This window comes from Exophiala viscosa (genome assembly GCF_022695815.1).
Source record: "Exophiala viscosa unplaced genomic scaffold EDD37scaffold_11, whole genome shotgun sequence".
NCBI classification, from domain to species: Eukaryota; Fungi; Ascomycota; class Eurotiomycetes; order Chaetothyriales; family Herpotrichiellaceae; genus Exophiala; species Exophiala viscosa.
This window is the reverse complement of record NW_026944363.1, coordinates 1,124,085-1,141,384: the sequence shown is the minus strand read 5'-3', so window position 1 is coordinate 1,141,384 and position 17,300 is coordinate 1,124,085. Positions and strand designations below refer to the sequence as shown.

At 47.5% G+C, this 17,300-nt stretch overlaps 7 protein-coding genes across 7 annotated transcripts; 3 read left to right on the top strand and 4 right to left on the bottom strand.

The window, feature by feature from the left end:
* Window positions 1-4,116: 4,116 nt before the first annotated feature.
* On the bottom strand, window positions 4,117-6,112 carry EDD37DRAFT_149602 (vesicle coat protein). The gene is made up of 2 exons (XM_062809657.1): window positions 5,993-6,112; window positions 4,117-5,819 (listed from the first exon to the last, which is right to left on the bottom strand). Exons 1-2 carry the CDS (start codon window positions 6,002-6,004, stop codon window positions 4,266-4,268), a joined length of 1,566 nt encoding a protein of 521 aa, XP_062667100.1. The 5' UTR covers window positions 6,005-6,112; the 3' UTR covers window positions 4,117-4,265.
* Window positions 6,113-6,814: 702 nt separating this feature from the next.
* EDD37DRAFT_612656 (uncharacterized protein) lies at window positions 6,815-8,754 on the bottom strand (the record flags this gene model as incomplete). Its single annotated transcript, XM_062815377.1, has 2 exons — window positions 6,815-8,697; window positions 8,745-8,754. The coding sequence occupies 2 exons, from the start codon at window positions 8,752-8,754 to the stop codon at window positions 6,815-6,817; spliced, it is 1,893 nt and encodes a 630-aa protein (XP_062667099.1).
* A 178-nt stretch (window positions 8,755-8,932) lies between these two features.
* Window positions 8,933-10,226, top strand: EDD37DRAFT_640039 (DNA-directed RNA polymerase I subunit RPA34.5-domain-containing protein). The gene has a single exon (XM_062817214.1). The coding sequence runs from the start codon at window positions 9,033-9,035 to the stop codon at window positions 10,005-10,007; it is 975 nt and encodes a 324-aa protein (XP_062667098.1). The 5' UTR covers window positions 8,933-9,032; the 3' UTR covers window positions 10,008-10,226.
* Window positions 10,227-10,327: 101 nt separating this feature from the next.
* On the top strand, window positions 10,328-12,161 carry EDD37DRAFT_673963 (cytosolic serine hydroxymethyltransferase; the record flags this gene model as incomplete). The annotated part of the gene is made up of 4 exons (XM_062819494.1): window positions 10,328-10,378; window positions 10,435-10,485; window positions 10,537-10,901; window positions 10,950-12,161. 4 exons carry the CDS (start codon window positions 10,328-10,330, stop codon window positions 11,926-11,928), a joined length of 1,446 nt encoding a protein of 481 aa, XP_062667097.1. The 3' UTR covers window positions 11,929-12,161.
* Window positions 12,088-12,774, bottom strand: EDD37DRAFT_149541 (uncharacterized protein). The gene has a single exon (XM_062809656.1). It carries the CDS (start codon window positions 12,706-12,708, stop codon window positions 12,247-12,249), a length of 462 nt encoding a protein of 153 aa, XP_062667096.1. The 5' UTR covers window positions 12,709-12,774; the 3' UTR covers window positions 12,088-12,246.
* Window positions 12,775-12,926: 152 nt separating this feature from the next.
* On the bottom strand, window positions 12,927-14,478 carry EDD37DRAFT_640035 (uncharacterized protein). Its single transcript, XM_062817213.1, has one exon. It carries the CDS (start codon window positions 14,151-14,153, stop codon window positions 13,023-13,025), a length of 1,131 nt encoding a protein of 376 aa, XP_062667095.1. The 5' UTR covers window positions 14,154-14,478; the 3' UTR covers window positions 12,927-13,022.
* A 122-nt stretch (window positions 14,479-14,600) lies between these two features.
* Window positions 14,601-16,474, top strand: EDD37DRAFT_653501 (uncharacterized protein; the record flags this gene model as incomplete). The annotated part of the gene is made up of 2 exons (XM_062818582.1): window positions 14,601-15,596; window positions 16,115-16,474. 2 exons carry the CDS (start codon window positions 14,601-14,603, stop codon window positions 16,472-16,474), a joined length of 1,356 nt encoding a protein of 451 aa, XP_062667094.1.
* Window positions 16,475-17,300: the final 826 nt, after the last annotated feature.

Genomic DNA, 17,300 nt, shown 5'->3' with positions numbered 1-17,300 from the left:
TCCCCTCGAAAGGAATATCGCGAATTATATTCGAAAGAACTATAATATATCTATAAATCGGTTTATACGAAAGAAGTGCGATTATATTAGGTTACGATACTTAACGATAAGGCGATAGATTCTATAGTAGAAGGTAACCTCTATAATAAGTAAGCTTCGATAGCTTAGGGATAGATTACCGGAGTACTTCGATAGCGAGATTTTATATTAGGTTACTAACGATAACGAGAGGCCTAGAGGGATACTCTAGAATAAAGTCTAGAAGGATCTAGAATAGAGAGACTAGAACGAACGATAGTCGAAGTACGTTGAATTAGTCGTGCCGAGGCGAAGGCTACCTACTCTACTCGCAATTATTTACGATTTAGCGAAGATACACGAGGGAGCGACGAAGGCGATATCTTCTATCATTATATAGATACGTACCGAGAAGATCGGGCTAAATATATTTCTATTCGATAGAAAGATCCCGAATATTCTACTAGCCTACGATTACGAGTGGCCACGATAGATAGCGAAGTATATTATTAGGTACTACTCGGAATAGGGGGATTATAGGGCGTCCCTATAAGTTAGCAATAATTAGAGGGACTATTAGAGGATAATAGACTCCCCTTTAGATATAAGGATAGTAGCGCGATAGTTATAGTAAACGAAGCTTCTTCCTTAATTTATATTGGGGCTAAATATATAATAGGTCGAAGATATATTAAAGTAATAGATCGTATTAAGCGAGTTACGAAAATATTATGAATCGCTCCACTAAGGTATTACGAGACAAGGGGTTCCTAAGTAGGGGGAAGTATTAAGGTATAGCAGTAAGAGAGCACATCGAGTATCTTAAGCGAGACTAATCAATACTTAAACGTATAGGTATAATCGTTAACGAAGTTAACTACGAAGAAAAGCTATAGACTCGTTAGTTATATATATAGTCGTAAGTACTTAGTATACTTAGTGGTACTTAGTACTAAGCACACTAAGTAGGGCTAAGCACTTCGGTAGTCAGGTAATTTGACTTAGTGCTTGCACGTGTCCTCTCCTTAGACCTACTTTCCTTTGGAGACTGCGCCCTAGTCATAACCTAGTCGTATATCTCGGTTCGTAATACTCGCCCCCTCCTTCTCTATACGTTATTCTTAACGTACTTTAAGGTGAGTCGTTTTTCTATCCCCGTGCCTCCCTTTCTCTTCCTTCCGTTATGGCTAACGATACCTTAGTATCGAGTTTCTAAACCGAGTCGATCGTCCACTGTCCGTCGCTACGACCTTGTTATGCGAATCGAGTCGCTAGGTTTAGAGAGGTTCGAGATAGATCGCTATACTATTAGGCCAGCACCTACCAAACCACCCAAACTCGCCTAGCCCTAGCAGGCTTGGCGCACACGATACACATAGGGAACACAGGTTCTACGGACACTCAAACCCTTAAGGCTTTGAGTCTCTATAGAACCGCTTGGTTAAAGGACTTAGTCTAGTATCGCTACTTCTATTTGATCTTATCTATCTATTAAGATCTTCTTATATATACGCCCTGCTAGGATTCCGACTTAGTGTGCTTTATATTAGATAGATATAGTAAGTATTCTTCTTGTACTAAAAAAGGAGTAAAATATTGCGATAGTACTTTCTCGACGACTAAGTTTGATTATCTAACTACTCAATGGAATCGCCTTACTAAAGCGGCGCGCCGTAAGGGTGACGAACTTCAATAGCTGCTAGAGATAGCTTCTCGAGCTTAGGTTACAGCGACTTAGGCCTATTTGGAACGTAAGCGGCTTTAGCGTGAAGCTAACGAACTATTAGAGAAATAGAAGAAAATATTGGTTCGAGAAGCGAACGCCTTGGACGAATTGGATAACGTGGATCCCCTCGAGCTGGTGTCGTCGACGGTGTTTATCGGTCTTGATGACGCGTAGTTAGAAAATATATTTAAGCTTAAGTTTAGTTCGCTATCGCTATTTAGTTTCGAGGGTCTAATCCTAATTGATCGTTCTTTATAGTAGTCGAATACTATCGGTAAGTCTTTTCTATTGTTTCTCTCGGTAGTATTCTTTAATGAGATTTTTTAGTAGATATTCTAGTGGTTCCTACGTATTTTCTAAGCTATTGTATTCTAACTATTTAATTAGGTAGTAGTGCTTCTTATTAATAGGTTAATAATCTAAAATTCTTTCGATATTATATAGCGATTACTATATTTCCTTATATATTAGTATTAGTCTTAGTTTAGCGTTTAGTAATGCTTTCTTAATAAGAGACTTATAGAATACTAGGTAAATATTTATACTCTTAAATAAATCGATTTCGAATATTATTATTCCTAATTTCTTTTTAATTTTATATAGTCTAATCTTAGTATAGTTCAATTTATTACTTAGTCGTTATATTTTAATGTTTTTTCGTAGAATATAGACTATCTTCTCTTTCTAGAAGTCTAGTCCCTTAGATCTCTTCTTATTTACCTAAATTATTATTTTCTTTAATATATTTTCTAGTTCTTTTTATAGTATTTTATATAATTATTATAATTTATCGACTAATATTTTTACTCTTTTTACTATCGGCTTAACTTCTCTAAAGTTTCTATTAATATTCGAGTATTTTTCGTAGTTAGCGTAGAATAGTAATATCTCTATAACTAAAGCGCTATTATTGAATATAAATTATATAATAAGTAGTAGCTATATTTAGTTATTCTACTAAAAGTTAATATAGTATCGTAAATATTATTCTAAGGTTTAATTCGTTCTCTTCGTTTACTCGTTTAATTACGAGTAGTATACTATTAATATTTTTTAGTATATTTTTAATAGATTTATAAGCGATTATTAAAATTATAATATAAATAGTTTATCTTTATCTAAGCGTATTTTCTTTAGTATACTATATTATACGATAATAGTTTTATATAGTAGATATACTAGATCTTTTATTATTAATACTTTCTTATATAGTATAAAGTATATATACTTCGTTAGAATATTATTTATTACTAGTATATTATTAAAGTCTACGCCTATAAGGGGCTCTATAGATTTTAGTAGCTTTATAATAAAATCTAGTATAATTATTAACTATACTTTCTTTAATACTTATTATATTTATAGTAAGCTATATAGTTTATATTATATATACTTTACTTTATAATATATATCGTAGTGCTATAGCTTTACTCTTAATAGTAAATAGCTATCTATTTTAGCTAGACTATATATTAAATATTATAATAGTCTAAGATAAAGTATTATCCTTAAGAATCGATATAGTTATTATATTAAATTATTAATAAGTTAAATATCTAAATCTTTATTATAGATTTTAGTATTAATTAGAGGTAATAGCCTTACGAGGCTACTATATAATAATAGAATAGTATTACTTAATTAATCGAATAGTAACGATATGTAGCGGAAGTAAGCTAATTAGTTTACGACTAATCGATAATCGGGCTTATAACTAATAACTTATATAATAATAATTTATATATAACATTACCTTCTATTAACTAACTATATAAGTATTATATATTTATAGGTAAGAGCGATTACGGGAGCCTGGCAAGGGTCGCCTACCAAATGGAATGTGTGGCTGTCCACGTCCTTTTGGGTCCAGGAACACCACACCTTTTTACGGTCCTGGTTGTAGAAGTCGCCGCATCCGATCCCGGTGGACGACATTTTGCCGGCTACAGCATACAATCCTACCACCTAGACTACCGGCACTACAGAACACAGAATGCTACAGAAATGTACAGCATTATCACCCAGACTACCGGCACTACAGAAATACAGAATTCTTGTGCTACAGAATTCTACAGAATTGTCACTCAGACTACCGGCGTCACAGGAACACAGGGACGCTCCAGACTTGCCGGACACAGAACCTTGATAGTCATCGTACTTGGGAAAGGTGACTTGACAGGGCCCTATTTGTACAGCGGTGCGCCACGCAAATGGAATGTCTAGTGGATCATAGAAGATTATCTTATTAAAAAACAACATCGAAAGTGGTATATACCCTCATACATCAGACACATGATCTGGCTGACCAACCATAATGTTGTAGATCTACATGATCCTGCCAGCCGCCGACGCTGTCTTGAAGAGATCAGCTTTCGACTCGATGTATAGTGGTATCATGAAAGCAAAATGCCGCCTGCTATAATAAATCAGCTCCGTGTTTGCAGTACTGTAAGGCCGTTATCGTCATTAGTTCCTGTGGCTTCTGTTGAAGCCATATAGGTGAATTGTATTCATCCCCAGATCAGACAACCACTTGACGCTGTGCCGTCTCGCTAACCGGTAAGGGTGCACATTGAGGGTTCAATTTGAACGCCTTGTTCGCTCGGGTCTTTGCAACATCCAGGTCGTCTGATTCCCCGGACGCATTTGGCGGTGTCGATGTCGTTAGATGCCGAACCCGATCTTGACTTGTTGTAGGGGGCTCAGGTTCGGGTTTTGGCGTCGCATCTACATCGCGAAGTCTCTCCATGTTATCGACTTGGAGTGATTGACGTCCTCTTGATTGGGACGCCTTTCGAAAGTGGGACGATTGCTCATCAATCGACTGATACGAGGAGGCATCCTCTACCAAGGGCTGCCCTCCGAATTGCTCTCCAAGACAACGTAGAATAGCAACGAAATACTGATGCAGGTAGACGAATATATTTTCGTCACCCACAATTTCTTCCAGGCTACGCGGCGTCGCTTGGCCTACGCGTCGAGGATGGCCATCGGGATCGTTCGCACGCGCCGTCAAGAAGGATGAAACAGGAGTGTAATTCCTTGAAGTTGTGGAAGAGTCCTTGGCGTCCGCTTCCTCGTCTTGTTTGCGCCTCTCTTCGTCCTGGTGGCGTTGTGCTGCAGCTTCGATGCCTTTCGCCATGCTCGCAAATGCCTCCCAGAGCATTGGCAACGCTTGAAACGCCCGACTTGCATCATTGCCTGCCAAGGCAACAAAAGCATAGGCACGCCGTCGACCCCTGGCTTTGGGATCTGTCAGTCTGAACACATAGGCTATTGTGTAGCCTGCGTCCGAGTCCCCGAAGCAAAAAGGGCCATCCGACATGCCCCGTGGTAAAAGTTCGCACGATAGCGTCCGGATAACCGATGCTCGGAGGTGAGCATAACTTTCAGGATTGTCGGGAGACTTTGTGGTGAGGTATGTTACATTGTGATCGTGGCAGCCGTCGGAGGAGTGCGCAAAAGACCGAGGGGCGGAATAAGCTTGAGACTGTGATGAAGCAAAGGAAGCACCGTAGGATGAAGGCTTCGACTCATGTTCATCCGTACTTGCTCTCCCCTCTCGAAGACAGACGAATTCTCGTGAACGCAAGACGGGCGCTCTTGTGTTGTTTTGCCCATCCGGTTTCTTGCTGCCAGGAGCACCAGCCGGTAGTTTCTCAGCTACACGCTTCGGCACGCTGAAGCTACAACTGGCACAGGTGTTGTCACCTTGGGCTCTGCCGTAACGCCATTGCTGGCCAATCTCCCGCTTCTGATCTATTGCCTTGTATAAAGGATGTTTCTCAATAGTGGGACTGTCTGGTTCCGTTTCTGAATCGACAGTGGTAGAGGCACCGGAGAAGTCAGTCGGCAGGGTGAGATTGGTGACTGTCTTGCGTAGTAAAGGAGGTGTATGTGAATTGTGATTGGTTTCAGGTGATGACTCGTTGACCTGAGTTGCGAAAGACTGGGAGGAGGAGCAAGCTCTCAAGGATGGCGAGGAAGGGAGACATTGGGCGCATTCGATTGGGAGTACCTGAGTACACAGGACTGACTTCGGGCCATGGGCTTCGCAAAAGTGCGTGAGTGCGAGCTACAAAGAATGTCAGTTCTTTGTTGAGGTCATGGTTACGCGCAGAGGAATTGATCTAGCATGAGCATGTCATGCGCCGGTTGCTTTACGCAATCCGACCGATCAGGTCATGAGCCAGCACCATGGGCAATTTGACCCATTAGCAATACATTTAATACTGCTGTATGACTTACTGTGAAATCCATCTTTTATTTTTCTTGTTTTCTGAGATATCGTTCACTGTCTATGTCGTGTATTGCATGTATTTCGCAGTCCGGCGCATCTGATTGAATCGGAGCCTGCCATGAGTGGCCTTTCCCCTTCGATACGTTCAGGAAGAGGTGGCAGCTGGGTGATTTCTGCGATCTCTGTGATCTCTGGGAATCACGGAGTAGAGCGTCTTCGGCGCCGCGAATTGGATAGATGATTGTTGAGGACTCGTGTGATCAAAGACCGAAGGGGAAGATGGAGATGTTTCTCTCTAATAGTGACGGTCGAAGCCGAACTAGTGGAGAATTATCGACTGCGCAGAATGTGACAGTGCACCGAGCGAACGGGTCTGTTTGTATTTCGCAAGGTTGTCGCAAAGGATATAAAGGATGTGAAGTGTCGCAGTGAAAAGTGACTGAAGTCAAGAGGCGGTGATGGTTGCCTTCGCCGTCGTCACCGGCTGTCCAATATCGTGGCTGCGAATGGCGGTGATGATGACCGAGCCGAGTCAGGGCCCTCTGGATTGCCTTGACCGCCACTTGCTAACTTTTACCATACTCTACTTGGTTGATGGACCTTCGCCATGTCCAATCAAGCCTAAGAGGTTGACAAGACTGCATCAAACTCCTGGATTATTACATGCATCCCCGACATCAACCATAGGCGACTACTGTACAATTCCATGCATGTATCATGCTAGGGTGATGGAATTCTACCAGTTGAATGCCTATGTTGTGGGTGTCATAGCCGGGGCTTGCCTGTCACACCACTTAACACTGGTTGGCGGCTTACCCGGCTGTGAATCTTCATGCTTCGGATGACGACGTTGTCGGATCCTGCCTCTCTCTTCCGGCGCTTCTCATTTCCTTCCACGCCCAATCTGGTCTAAACCGTCCGTCAGGACTCGCCTTCTGCACCACAAGTGCCAGCTGTGAGCCTACTGACCGCAAATTGAGCTCACGCAAGGCAATGGGACTGATCAAAGCAACCTGTCGCTTCATGATATCGATCTCGGTCACCATTGCAAGTCCAATGCAGCGAGAATGCTCTGCTGACAATGGAAAAGAATCATGACTGCTTCCTCGCACGAAACGAGGTAAACACTCGTCGGTGTGATGTAGTAGCCAGTCGGTTTTACCGTTCGGTTGGCCCTCCTCTGTGTCACTCACAGTTGTAGGTTTGTCTTCTTGTCGCTGGACCATGAGAACCGCGACAACACTTCCTTCAAGAGCATCATACGTGTCCTCGAGTGCAACATGACCTCCGAGCAGGACTATGCCACAAACGTCAGACTCGTCACCAGCATAAGACAGGGTGGTAGGGCTTCCGGCCATTATCGGAGTTTCAGTCCAGCATTGACCGGTGATGAGAGAGTCCGATGCATGAAAGTAAGACTGCATCTGTAGATCGTGCTCTCGTGCAGGTGGCATCTTGTCATACACCCGGACTCCAAGCTGATGAATCCGACAAGCGTCAGCCTCGGCGAAACCTCTCCAGGTTTGCAGATGCGGTGAGTTAGGCCTTGAGTCCATACACACGACGTCGGTTGGCGCCAAATCCTTCCAGATCTTGCCGATGGTTTGCTGTTCGAATGCATTCATCCATTTTGGAGCGAGTATGATGACAGGAACGTTGCCCGGACCCCTTCGATGTGTCTGTTCCAAGGCGATCAGATCATGCACTCGGTCAACGTGCCAATCTGCCAAGTCTGTCGCCTCAAAATCACCCAGAAAATGCATCTTCATTACTGCATTGGGCCGTCTGTTTGACGAGGTAACATGAGTGAAAGCAGGCCCAAATATAGGATCGCCGACATGAACCAAACTTATCATCCCTGGAGGTGCAATCTCAGGTATGTTTGTGTCGAAGTCCAGCAAGATCACACCATTGACGGCCATTGCATCTGACTCGATAGTTCGCTTTCTCAGTAGCCGATTTATCAGACATCTGGTCATAGTTGAGATTCCCGAAGACCCTCTACCACATATAAGGATTCGAGGGGTGACCGCTTTTGTGGATGTCAACTGCTCAGGCCCTGACAGCGCTGCAAGGATGGATTTCCAATCCTCAAGCTGCATTTCTCTCACTCGTCTTGTCGCTTTCGGGTCCTGTTCAAAGGAATGTCCCAAGACATGAAAGGACATGGCTGCCTGGCTTCTCCTTGCAGGGTCCCATAAGTCTCTGATGCCAATGTAAGGCAGGTCTCGTATCCCATGGTTGACAGAGTCGAGCTGAAGTTCTGCTGTGGAAGTCAATGCTTCAATCGACGGCAGCGCATGTGTGGATGGTGCGTATATGAGATAGATCGCAGTCGAAGCATGAAGGATAGCACCGTAGAACGAGACTGATCCTTGCTTCACCCACAACGCATAGACACCCATGAGAACGCATTTCTGTCCACGAGCCAATCTGATCTTGAGAGCTGTCTCGCTGATCTTTTCCACTTCTCTGGAAGAAGTGAAGTGGACCGCTGCCGCATCGACAAGTGTCGTGAACTGATTCGACGTGGCGACAGGCAAGGGTTTGATCTCGTCCCTGAGTTCTGAAGAGGTCGATGCCCCTGCCTTGACAGCTTCATGCTCTACTTCCTTGACCAAAGAAGCTGGTGAACGCGCCGGAGTAGAAGACGTCGACGACAGCGCCTCACGCAGCCGGCGCTGCCTGGCGACTGCGCTGAGCCTCTCACCATCTACGGACGATAAGCAACCATATCGCTTTTTCGGAAGAATTACTCACTAGCAGGCATATACCAGATATACAGTGACACTCGAAGTATTTCCTGGCAGGAAAAATCTTGGTCGAATGCTGGCGAATAAGGTTGTAGCAGGTCACTTGGGACCTTAGTGGCGGCTCCTACCGAGGCGGTTTTGTTTTCCCCGAACCCCGATTCATTACTGACAATTTTCTTAAATTTTTTGATCGGGTGCAGAGCGCAATCCTCGAACCAACGGGACGGCATTGTTCGAAGCGATACAACATTCACAGTCAACTTACAACACGGCATTGATCACCTTCATCACAGCAATGGCTAAATCAAAAGAGGCTTCGAGGCCAAGCCCGCTTAGTCAGGAACGAGTGCAGGATTCAAGCGACGAGAATGAATCTCAGTCTGCTGAATCCGAGTCAGAATCAGGATCGACGCAAGCTTCTTCAAGTGACGAGGAAGACAAAGGCCCCCCAAAAGTCAACGGACAGGATGATTCAGATACCGAGTCCACATTAAGCCCTGTCGTACGCCAAAAGAGACCATCGCCCGGTGTCACTCAAAGCTCAAGGAAGAAAGCCAAAACGAACTCACAAACCGTTCAGATCGCTGCAAAGCCCTACAAAGCACCAAGCGGCTACGAACCGCTCACAATGACAGCTTCCGACTATGCTGCTGATACTGCGACTTTGTTTGACAACTTGACCGGCAAGCAGATATGGCACATCTCGGTTCCTGATACCGTCACCATTGACTCCATCAAAGAGCTCGACATCCAGGCGGTCCTAAAAGGAGAACCAATCGTGAGCAAAAATGGAGTCGACTACAACATGCAACCTGTACCGCCCAGGAACGAGACTGTTCTCCTGCCTCAGGGAACAAAGTCCACCTACAAGCAGTGTCCCACGAAGATCGAACGAAGTTTTCACCTCCGGGAAATGATCAAGAAGTCCAAATCACAAGAAGAGGCACCCGTTGTTTTCACGGCCACTGCGACAGGCAAACCCAAAGTCGTACGTAAACAGCCCGAAGGTCTCAAGATGCGATACACTCCATATGGTGCTACTCCAATCCAGGAAGATGCTGAGGATGTTGAGATGGACGATGTTTTCCACGTACCTTCTGAGGTGCTAGAACCCTCACCCAAGAAGAAGTCGAAAAAGTCCAAGGAGACTATACAAGACTCCAGCAGTGGCAGGACTCCTGAGCCAACTACGTTGGTTCCGGACTCGCAAACCTCAATAGAAAAGAAGAAGAAAAAGAAGCGGAGACTGGTTGATGCAAACGTACTGTAGCGCAGTATGTTCCGCTGGCTCTCTTAGGCCTCTCCTACACATCGAGGTCGAAATTTTTATGCTTTACTGTAGACATACGAGACATGTTAAGGAAACTTTGGTCCAATCGGGAAAAGGTTAGCGGTACCTTTAACTAAACTTAGTTGGGGACATTCTAGCCCGAGATCGCAATGACATGACATTCCGATACCCCACGAGAAAAAGTTTCAAGATCTCAAGTCCAGGTTGTTCCTCTTTATATGACTGTTTCTTCTACAACCACAAGTCACAATCCGTTACACCAGCATTTACAGAAGACCTCTCCTCTACGCACCGCAAATATGGGGTCAATGTCTACCTCCACCTATGCACTCTCGGAGTCGCACAAGGATGTGAGTGCCTTATGGCTACCCCACACCAAAATCGCCTGCGCTGACTGGAAATGCAGATGCTCGAGAAGACCTTGGTCGAGTCTGACCCTGAGATTGCAGAGATCATGGTACTTTTTCCCACGAGATCACAAATGCCCCCGTACTGATGCCTGCCTCAGAAAAAAGAGATCAAGCGACAACGCGAGTCCATCATTCTCATCGCCTCCGAAAATGTCACCTCCCGTGCCGTTTTCGATGCCCTTGGGTCGCCCATGTCGAACAAGTACTCAGAAGGATATCCTGGAGCAAGATACTATGGAGGAAATCAACACATCGACGCCGTCGAGCTTACATGCCAAGCAAGAGCACTGAAGGCGTTCCACCTTGACTCTGAGAAATGGGGCGTAAACGTGCAGTGTTTGAGTGGCAGTCCTGCCAACCTGCAGGTCTACCAGGCCCTCATGCGACCGCACGACAGACTCATGGGTCTGGATCTACCTCACGGAGGACATTTGAGCCATGGATATCAAACACCGTCGAAGAAGTATATGGACGAAACTCTAGTGGGATACAAAGGCTGACTGTCTGGCAGGATCTCCGCCGTTTCCACCTACTTCGAGACATTCCCTTATCAAGTGGACCTCGAAACCGGCATCATCGACTATGACCGGCTCGAGCAGAATGCCCTGCTATACAGACCCAAGTGCCTTGTGGCTGGAACCTCCGCGTACTGCCGCTTGATCGACTATGCCCGCATGCGCCAGATCGCCGACAAAGTGGGCGCATACCTGATCGTAGACATGGCTCACATTTCCGGCCTGATCGCCGCCGGAGTCATCCCTTCGCCCTTCGAGCACGCCGACGTCGTTACCACAACCACCCACAAATCCCTCCGTGGCCCACGTGGCGCCATGATCTTCTTCCGCAAAGGTGTCCGCAGCACCAACGCGAAGACCGGCCAACAAGTGATCTACGATCTCGAAGGACCCATCAACTTCTCCGTCTTCCCAGGCCACCAGGGCGGTCCACACAACCACACCATCACCGCACTCGCGGTCGCCTTGAAGCAAGCTGCCACCCCCGAGTTCCGCGCTTACCAAGAACAAGTCGTCAAGAACGCCAAGGCCTTGGAAGTCGAGTTCAAAAATCTGGGATACAAGCTCGTGGCAGATGGCACAGACTCACACATGGTCCTGCTCGATCTGCGCCCGCAGAGCCTCGATGGTGCACGCGTTGAAGCTGTCCTTGAACAGATCAATATCGCATGTAACAAGAACAGTATTCCCGGCGACAAGTCCGCCCTGACGCCCTGCGGTATCCGTATCGGCACACCTGCCATGTCGTCCCGTGGGTTCGGAGAGGAAGACTCCAAGCGTGTGGCGCAATACATCGACCAGAGCATCAAGCTCTGCAAGCAGGTTCAAGGAGGGTTGCCCAAAGAGGCCAACAAGCTGAAGGACTTCAAGGCCGCTGTTGCGGGCGATGATGTGCCAGAGATCATGAGGCTCAGACAAGAGATTGCCGATTGGGCCTCGACGTTCCCTCTGCCTGTCGGTGTGAGCGTCTCATAAGTGATATCCATCTTGGAGTGGTTTTGGCGTTCGCGGTGGCCCAAATAGGTTTCAACGGCTCGAGCTTCGATTGGGAACCGAGGAAAAGACGGCGGCGTATGTGTATCTTCAACGATATCCATGGTGGAAAAAGTATGTGACGCCTCATCTTCGCCTGTGTAGTGCAATCAATAAACACTACAACTTTCTCGTCTCCACGTCATGTTCGTTGCGTGAGCTTGCTGTATTACGAACCGGGCGTCTTCCAAGTTGAACGACTGCGCCGTATGTGTAATGGCTGTACGCCGTACGCTGTTCATTCTGTATTGTTCCATAACTTCACTCTTCCGCACCCTCCATGTCAACGTCTTCCTTTGCCTCTGTGTCTGCCTGTTCTTCGCTGTTCCCACCCGCCGCAATCGCGCCTAATTTCCCCAGTCTCTGTTTCAGTAATTTGATGGTCCGTTGTAATTCTTGTACCTCCGTTTCCTGCTCATTTTCGCTGCGGTCCACATCGGGCAGTGCTGAGACGGCGGCCCGCGCCTTCGCGATGCGCTGCTTGATCTTGTACACTTGCGCGGGCAACTCTTTGATGTCCAGCGGTGGGCCGAGATTTTGTGCCGGTGGTGGTTGCGTTTGGCTTGTCTGGGTCTCGGAGTCTGATTGGGACTTTTGCTGTTGTGCTTGTTGGTAGATGGTGAGCCGCGCGATCAGCAGGTAAATGTCTGGGAGGATGGAGAAAGTTGAGGGCTCTGGGAATGGTGGGATGTCTGGATGAGAGGGAGCCGAGGGGGACGGCATGACTCGATGGGTGACAAGGCAGCCGAGGGGGGCACGGACGAGGTAGGAAGGTGAGTTGGTTCACGAGAAGAGAGTAGTATGAAGAGAGAGTGATTGAGTGCGGAGGAGGACCTTGGGAGTCAGGGTTCAGCCTTGTCGGGGTTAGAATGACTCGCCAGTGGTACGAGGCTGGACGTGTTGCGGGAGAACTACTTTGATGGAATGCGGTGATCTAGACCTTCAGCATTACTGTTCGAAGTCTACTTTTAGTCGTACATCATGAAGTGCTTCCAGTGCTCTTCCGCAAAGGAGGTTGCTCACCCTCTCATACTAGCTCATAAATCATTGAACCCGATGCACGATCTACCCAGCTCCTCAGGCTTATCCGCTACAGCCCACGCCCAAGCTCTGCCGGCCTCTCCTGTGTAAAGACCTACAAACTCGTTGCTTCTGCCCGCCTCGTGCATCCATCCTTGAGCTTCGAGGTGGTCGCTTGACATGTATGAAATGAAATGCAGAAATTTTGCCAAGTCATCAAGTGCCAGTGCGTTTCCTGCGATGCCGTGACACAAGCAAGGTTCTTTGGTAAGCACACCACGGTCCCATGTGTCTTTATTAGCCGCTTTGATGGCCATGTCGACTCTCTGTTGTAAATTGGGAAAATGTGGGCGTATAACTCGTAAGGTAAGCACAGCCCCAGGGCCTCCATGGCAAAATTGCACCAGTCGATCGGAGCCGGGAGGTAACGAAGAAGGGAAGTTTCCGCTGGGGAACTGCGTATCGAGGATATCAGAAAGGATGTGCTCCACGGACTTCGAAACTGAAGGCAGAGACAACACAATCTGGCAAATGATGCCAAAGCTGCCATGTGCTGCGCCGAGATATGCTTTCCCGTGCCATGTCCACGGCTGTTTGCTCGCAAGGATCCGCTGCACTGTTTTCTGAATGGTAGAGGTGATCATTCTGTTGGAATTGGAGTCTTCCTCGAAACCAGAGCGGGCCAGTCGTAGAAGATACAAGTAGCCTGATCGACCGTATAACCATTCGTCAGAGCCGGCTTCGTCGTTAATTGTGCTTTCATATGAACAGAGCTGTTGAACAAGGCTCGGATCCTTGTCCATTACAGCACGGATGGCCAGTTGTGCCAGCACATCATTGGCGATACCACAATGACCTGAGTCGACACCTTTTCGAAGCTGGGATGAGCCGAGATCGAGGTAAGCTTGTGCCCAGTCCAAGAGTGATTGACCCTTGAAAATCAAATCAGGATAATACTGAGATAATCGGAAGAAGAGATATGCGACTGAGGTTGGGCCATAATACAAGCCATGAAATGTCCATCCTGTCGAACACGTCTGGACTGGAGGGTTGTAAGTGTTGATACGTGTGAGAGAGGCGATGAGCTCTTCCCGAGCGTTAGCCTGGCGGGATGGAGCGTTGTCGTTCTTGTAGTGTCGGCCACCCATACTGACAGTAGTGGGTATCAATGCAGGAAGGTTGAAGAGGAGAAGTGTGGCAGTGTGGCACCCAGGAGCCGACGCTTCATGATAGACCCATGCGTGATGGGTGCAACAGAGTCATCATCAAGACCAATGAGCGGCTACCACTCCCGGACAGACTACACCACATCGTCTGCTTTCGACCACCTTGATGTTCGTACGGAACGACAAGACATAAGCACCGTCTCAACGACCCCATAATCAACTGTGCTGCGGAAGCCAAGCCTAGAAGAGTTTAACCTCCGCAGTGCCGGGCACCCTCGTTAGGCATCCCATACTCAGGTGATCACCACCCTGACCCTTAGCCACCCTAGCCTTCTGTTTGTGCTCTTACCCTAAAGGAGTGTTTCACACTGACTACCTCGTCACTAGATATCGTTCGTCGCCGCATCAACCGCTGTCAGGTGTTGGCCAATGCCGCCATCCTTGCGGAAAGCATGCCACGCTTGTACCAAAGCGAAGCGCCGTTGTCGTCCAGAGCTGCCCAAATGCTCAAGATGCTTGGAAAAGGGCCTTGACTGCACTTATGACCTTGAACCAGTCACCAATACAGAGACGAACATCAATTCGCCTGCCCCATCGCGTGAACACCTAGTTCGACAACCTCTGCCTGCTGTCATTTACGACTCCATAGCATCCGCCCATGCTGCAGCAATCCAGTCTTATGCCCAGAATGGCCTTGATCAACCGCAGACACTACCTGCGGTTTCCACGCCCGAACCTTTTGCGTTGGCCTTTGAGCAGCTGAGTCGAATCCCATTATCTACGTTTCAGCATCAGTCAACGCCATTTGTCCATGCGCAGGTGTTGACTAGCAGCAGGACGAAACCCTTGTCTCAATCGGAAGAGGCATCTATTGCCCAAGCAGCACTAGCCGATTTCGTGCAGAAGAAACAGCCACTGATCCTGGATCTGGACATCAACAATATATCCTACAAAACTTTTCTGGCCTCTTTTCACGAGCTGATGGCCCTCTTGCTTTACTCGGCATTGGCAAAAGCCTGTGGACAGGCCGAGCTATCCAAATTCGATGCCTTGCAACATATATTCCATGTGTGGACCCAACATTTCCGCTCAAATCTGCCACGGACCTTAGATACTGAACCTTCAGCATGGAGGACATGGGCGTTCGCCGAGAGTATCCGCAGAACCTTTATCTTTACGACCATGGTGCAAGTAGTCGTTGAAATGGTCTACCATGGCTTTTTCTACTATCGGCCTATGATTGAGGCTTTGCCATTCGACGTAAGGACAGGACTATGGGAAGCCAACACCGAGGAAGAATGGCGATCCGCTGTGGTCAACGATGGTGGAGTTGAATGCAGTTTGATATCCTGGCATGAGTTTATAGAGATTGGAGGTCCAGAGCCTCGGAAGCAGTACGATGGAATGCTGCAACGTCTACTGCTGGTGGGGCATTTCAGCAGAGCCGCCGTCCGACACCAGTCAAGCGATGAAGAATCTGAGTGATTCGCGAACAAACTCACAATGGCAACGCTTGTGTCTCGTGTCTCTACCACCGGCCGGACGAGCTCGAGGGTTCATCGCTTCTGTCGAGTGGTCTTACCTGGCATCACCCCCAACACTTACTGTCAATGCGAGGACTATGGGGCTTGCCTGCCTCACCTTGTTGAGTATTCAGATGGCCATTGCGCCCTATTCTTGCCTGAAGGCAACCCGTGCATAAGGACCTCAATTACCATGCCTGGATTCAGATCTGACAAAAGGGCCCAAAAATGCGTCCAACGCGCAAACACGTCAAAAATCGCGGGATGTGCGTAGACTCCACACTGTAGGTACAAAGATAAACGCGTCAGGTTCCATTCAAGACGGCACAGAAATGACGTCTCGCACGTATACTTTCTTGATTCTCGACCACCTTTGACGCCCACAGCCACCTGACGTCGCTCTGACGTCTTACTTCCAAGGTAAGTATACTTATAGATGAGTCCCTTTCTACGCATTGGAGCGATGAGTACAAATTGCACTTCCTAAGCATTACCACCCCTCACCATCAAGACACTCTTCATACTTCATCAGCAAAAATGGACAAAGTCAAGTCTATCGTCACAGGCGACGCATACGAGAAGCCAGCGAAGACCGTGGACGGAGCCATGACGACGCAAGATTCCTCAAACGCACACACCGTCAAAGGTACAATCGCCGAAGGCACCGCCGCCGAGCAAAAGTTGTCCGGTGACCCGAGTGAGGTCAAACAGACAACCGCGGGCAAGGGCAGCGAAGCGGCACAGAAGGCAAAGGAGACCAAGGACCAGCACACAAACTAGACGGAGCACCGAGAACCTCCGGGAACAAACAATACAATCTATATGGTCAGATGCCAGAGATGTCACAGGATGAAAACAATGTATTATATACAATCTACCCTTTTCATAGGTATCAGATATAAGGACTAGAAGTTCTTCCAAGATCTTCAATTTTTCAAACCTCAGATCTTCCGTATTCTAGACTCCAGAAGCTCGATTCTGAAATGACCCGACTGCAGGTAGGGAAGCTGCATCCCCTCATAACAGATGGGTTGCTTGTCAATCTGCAAACGACAAGGGTAACCCCGCGATCTAGGGTTTCTGTCCTCGCTAATCGCAGCTTGTCTTACCGAGACAACGATGGCACCTATGATTCTCCGTACGGCAGTCTCCGGTCGACAGCCTTATGGGCAGCCTGATTTCCAGATCGGGTTTAATTTCCACCAGGCCCTCTCCACACTGACCATGGGGACCAGCCTTCCAGACACCAACAATATAACAGGAGTGTACAGGATAAAAATGGTTTTACACGGGACTCGGATCCTCTGGAGCAGCGAGCGAGCTCGTGTCCGCTCAATAAAAGACCAGATTCCGCCATGGCCTCTCTCGCCCTGCCTTCCGCCGAATCTTCTCACACCAAGACGTCTCAGACAAGGTCCCGGAAGCCACCATGGAATACAATCAGAACATACACGATAGCCAGTAAGTCTTGCAATCTGACTGCTGTGTACGCCGCCAGACTGATACTGTTCGCTCCAGCCGCCCAGTGTACTGCTGGGGCCACAAACGCATTCCTAAGCAAAAGGGTATAACTACTTATATGCTCTCGCCAAACCGGCAGAGGCCC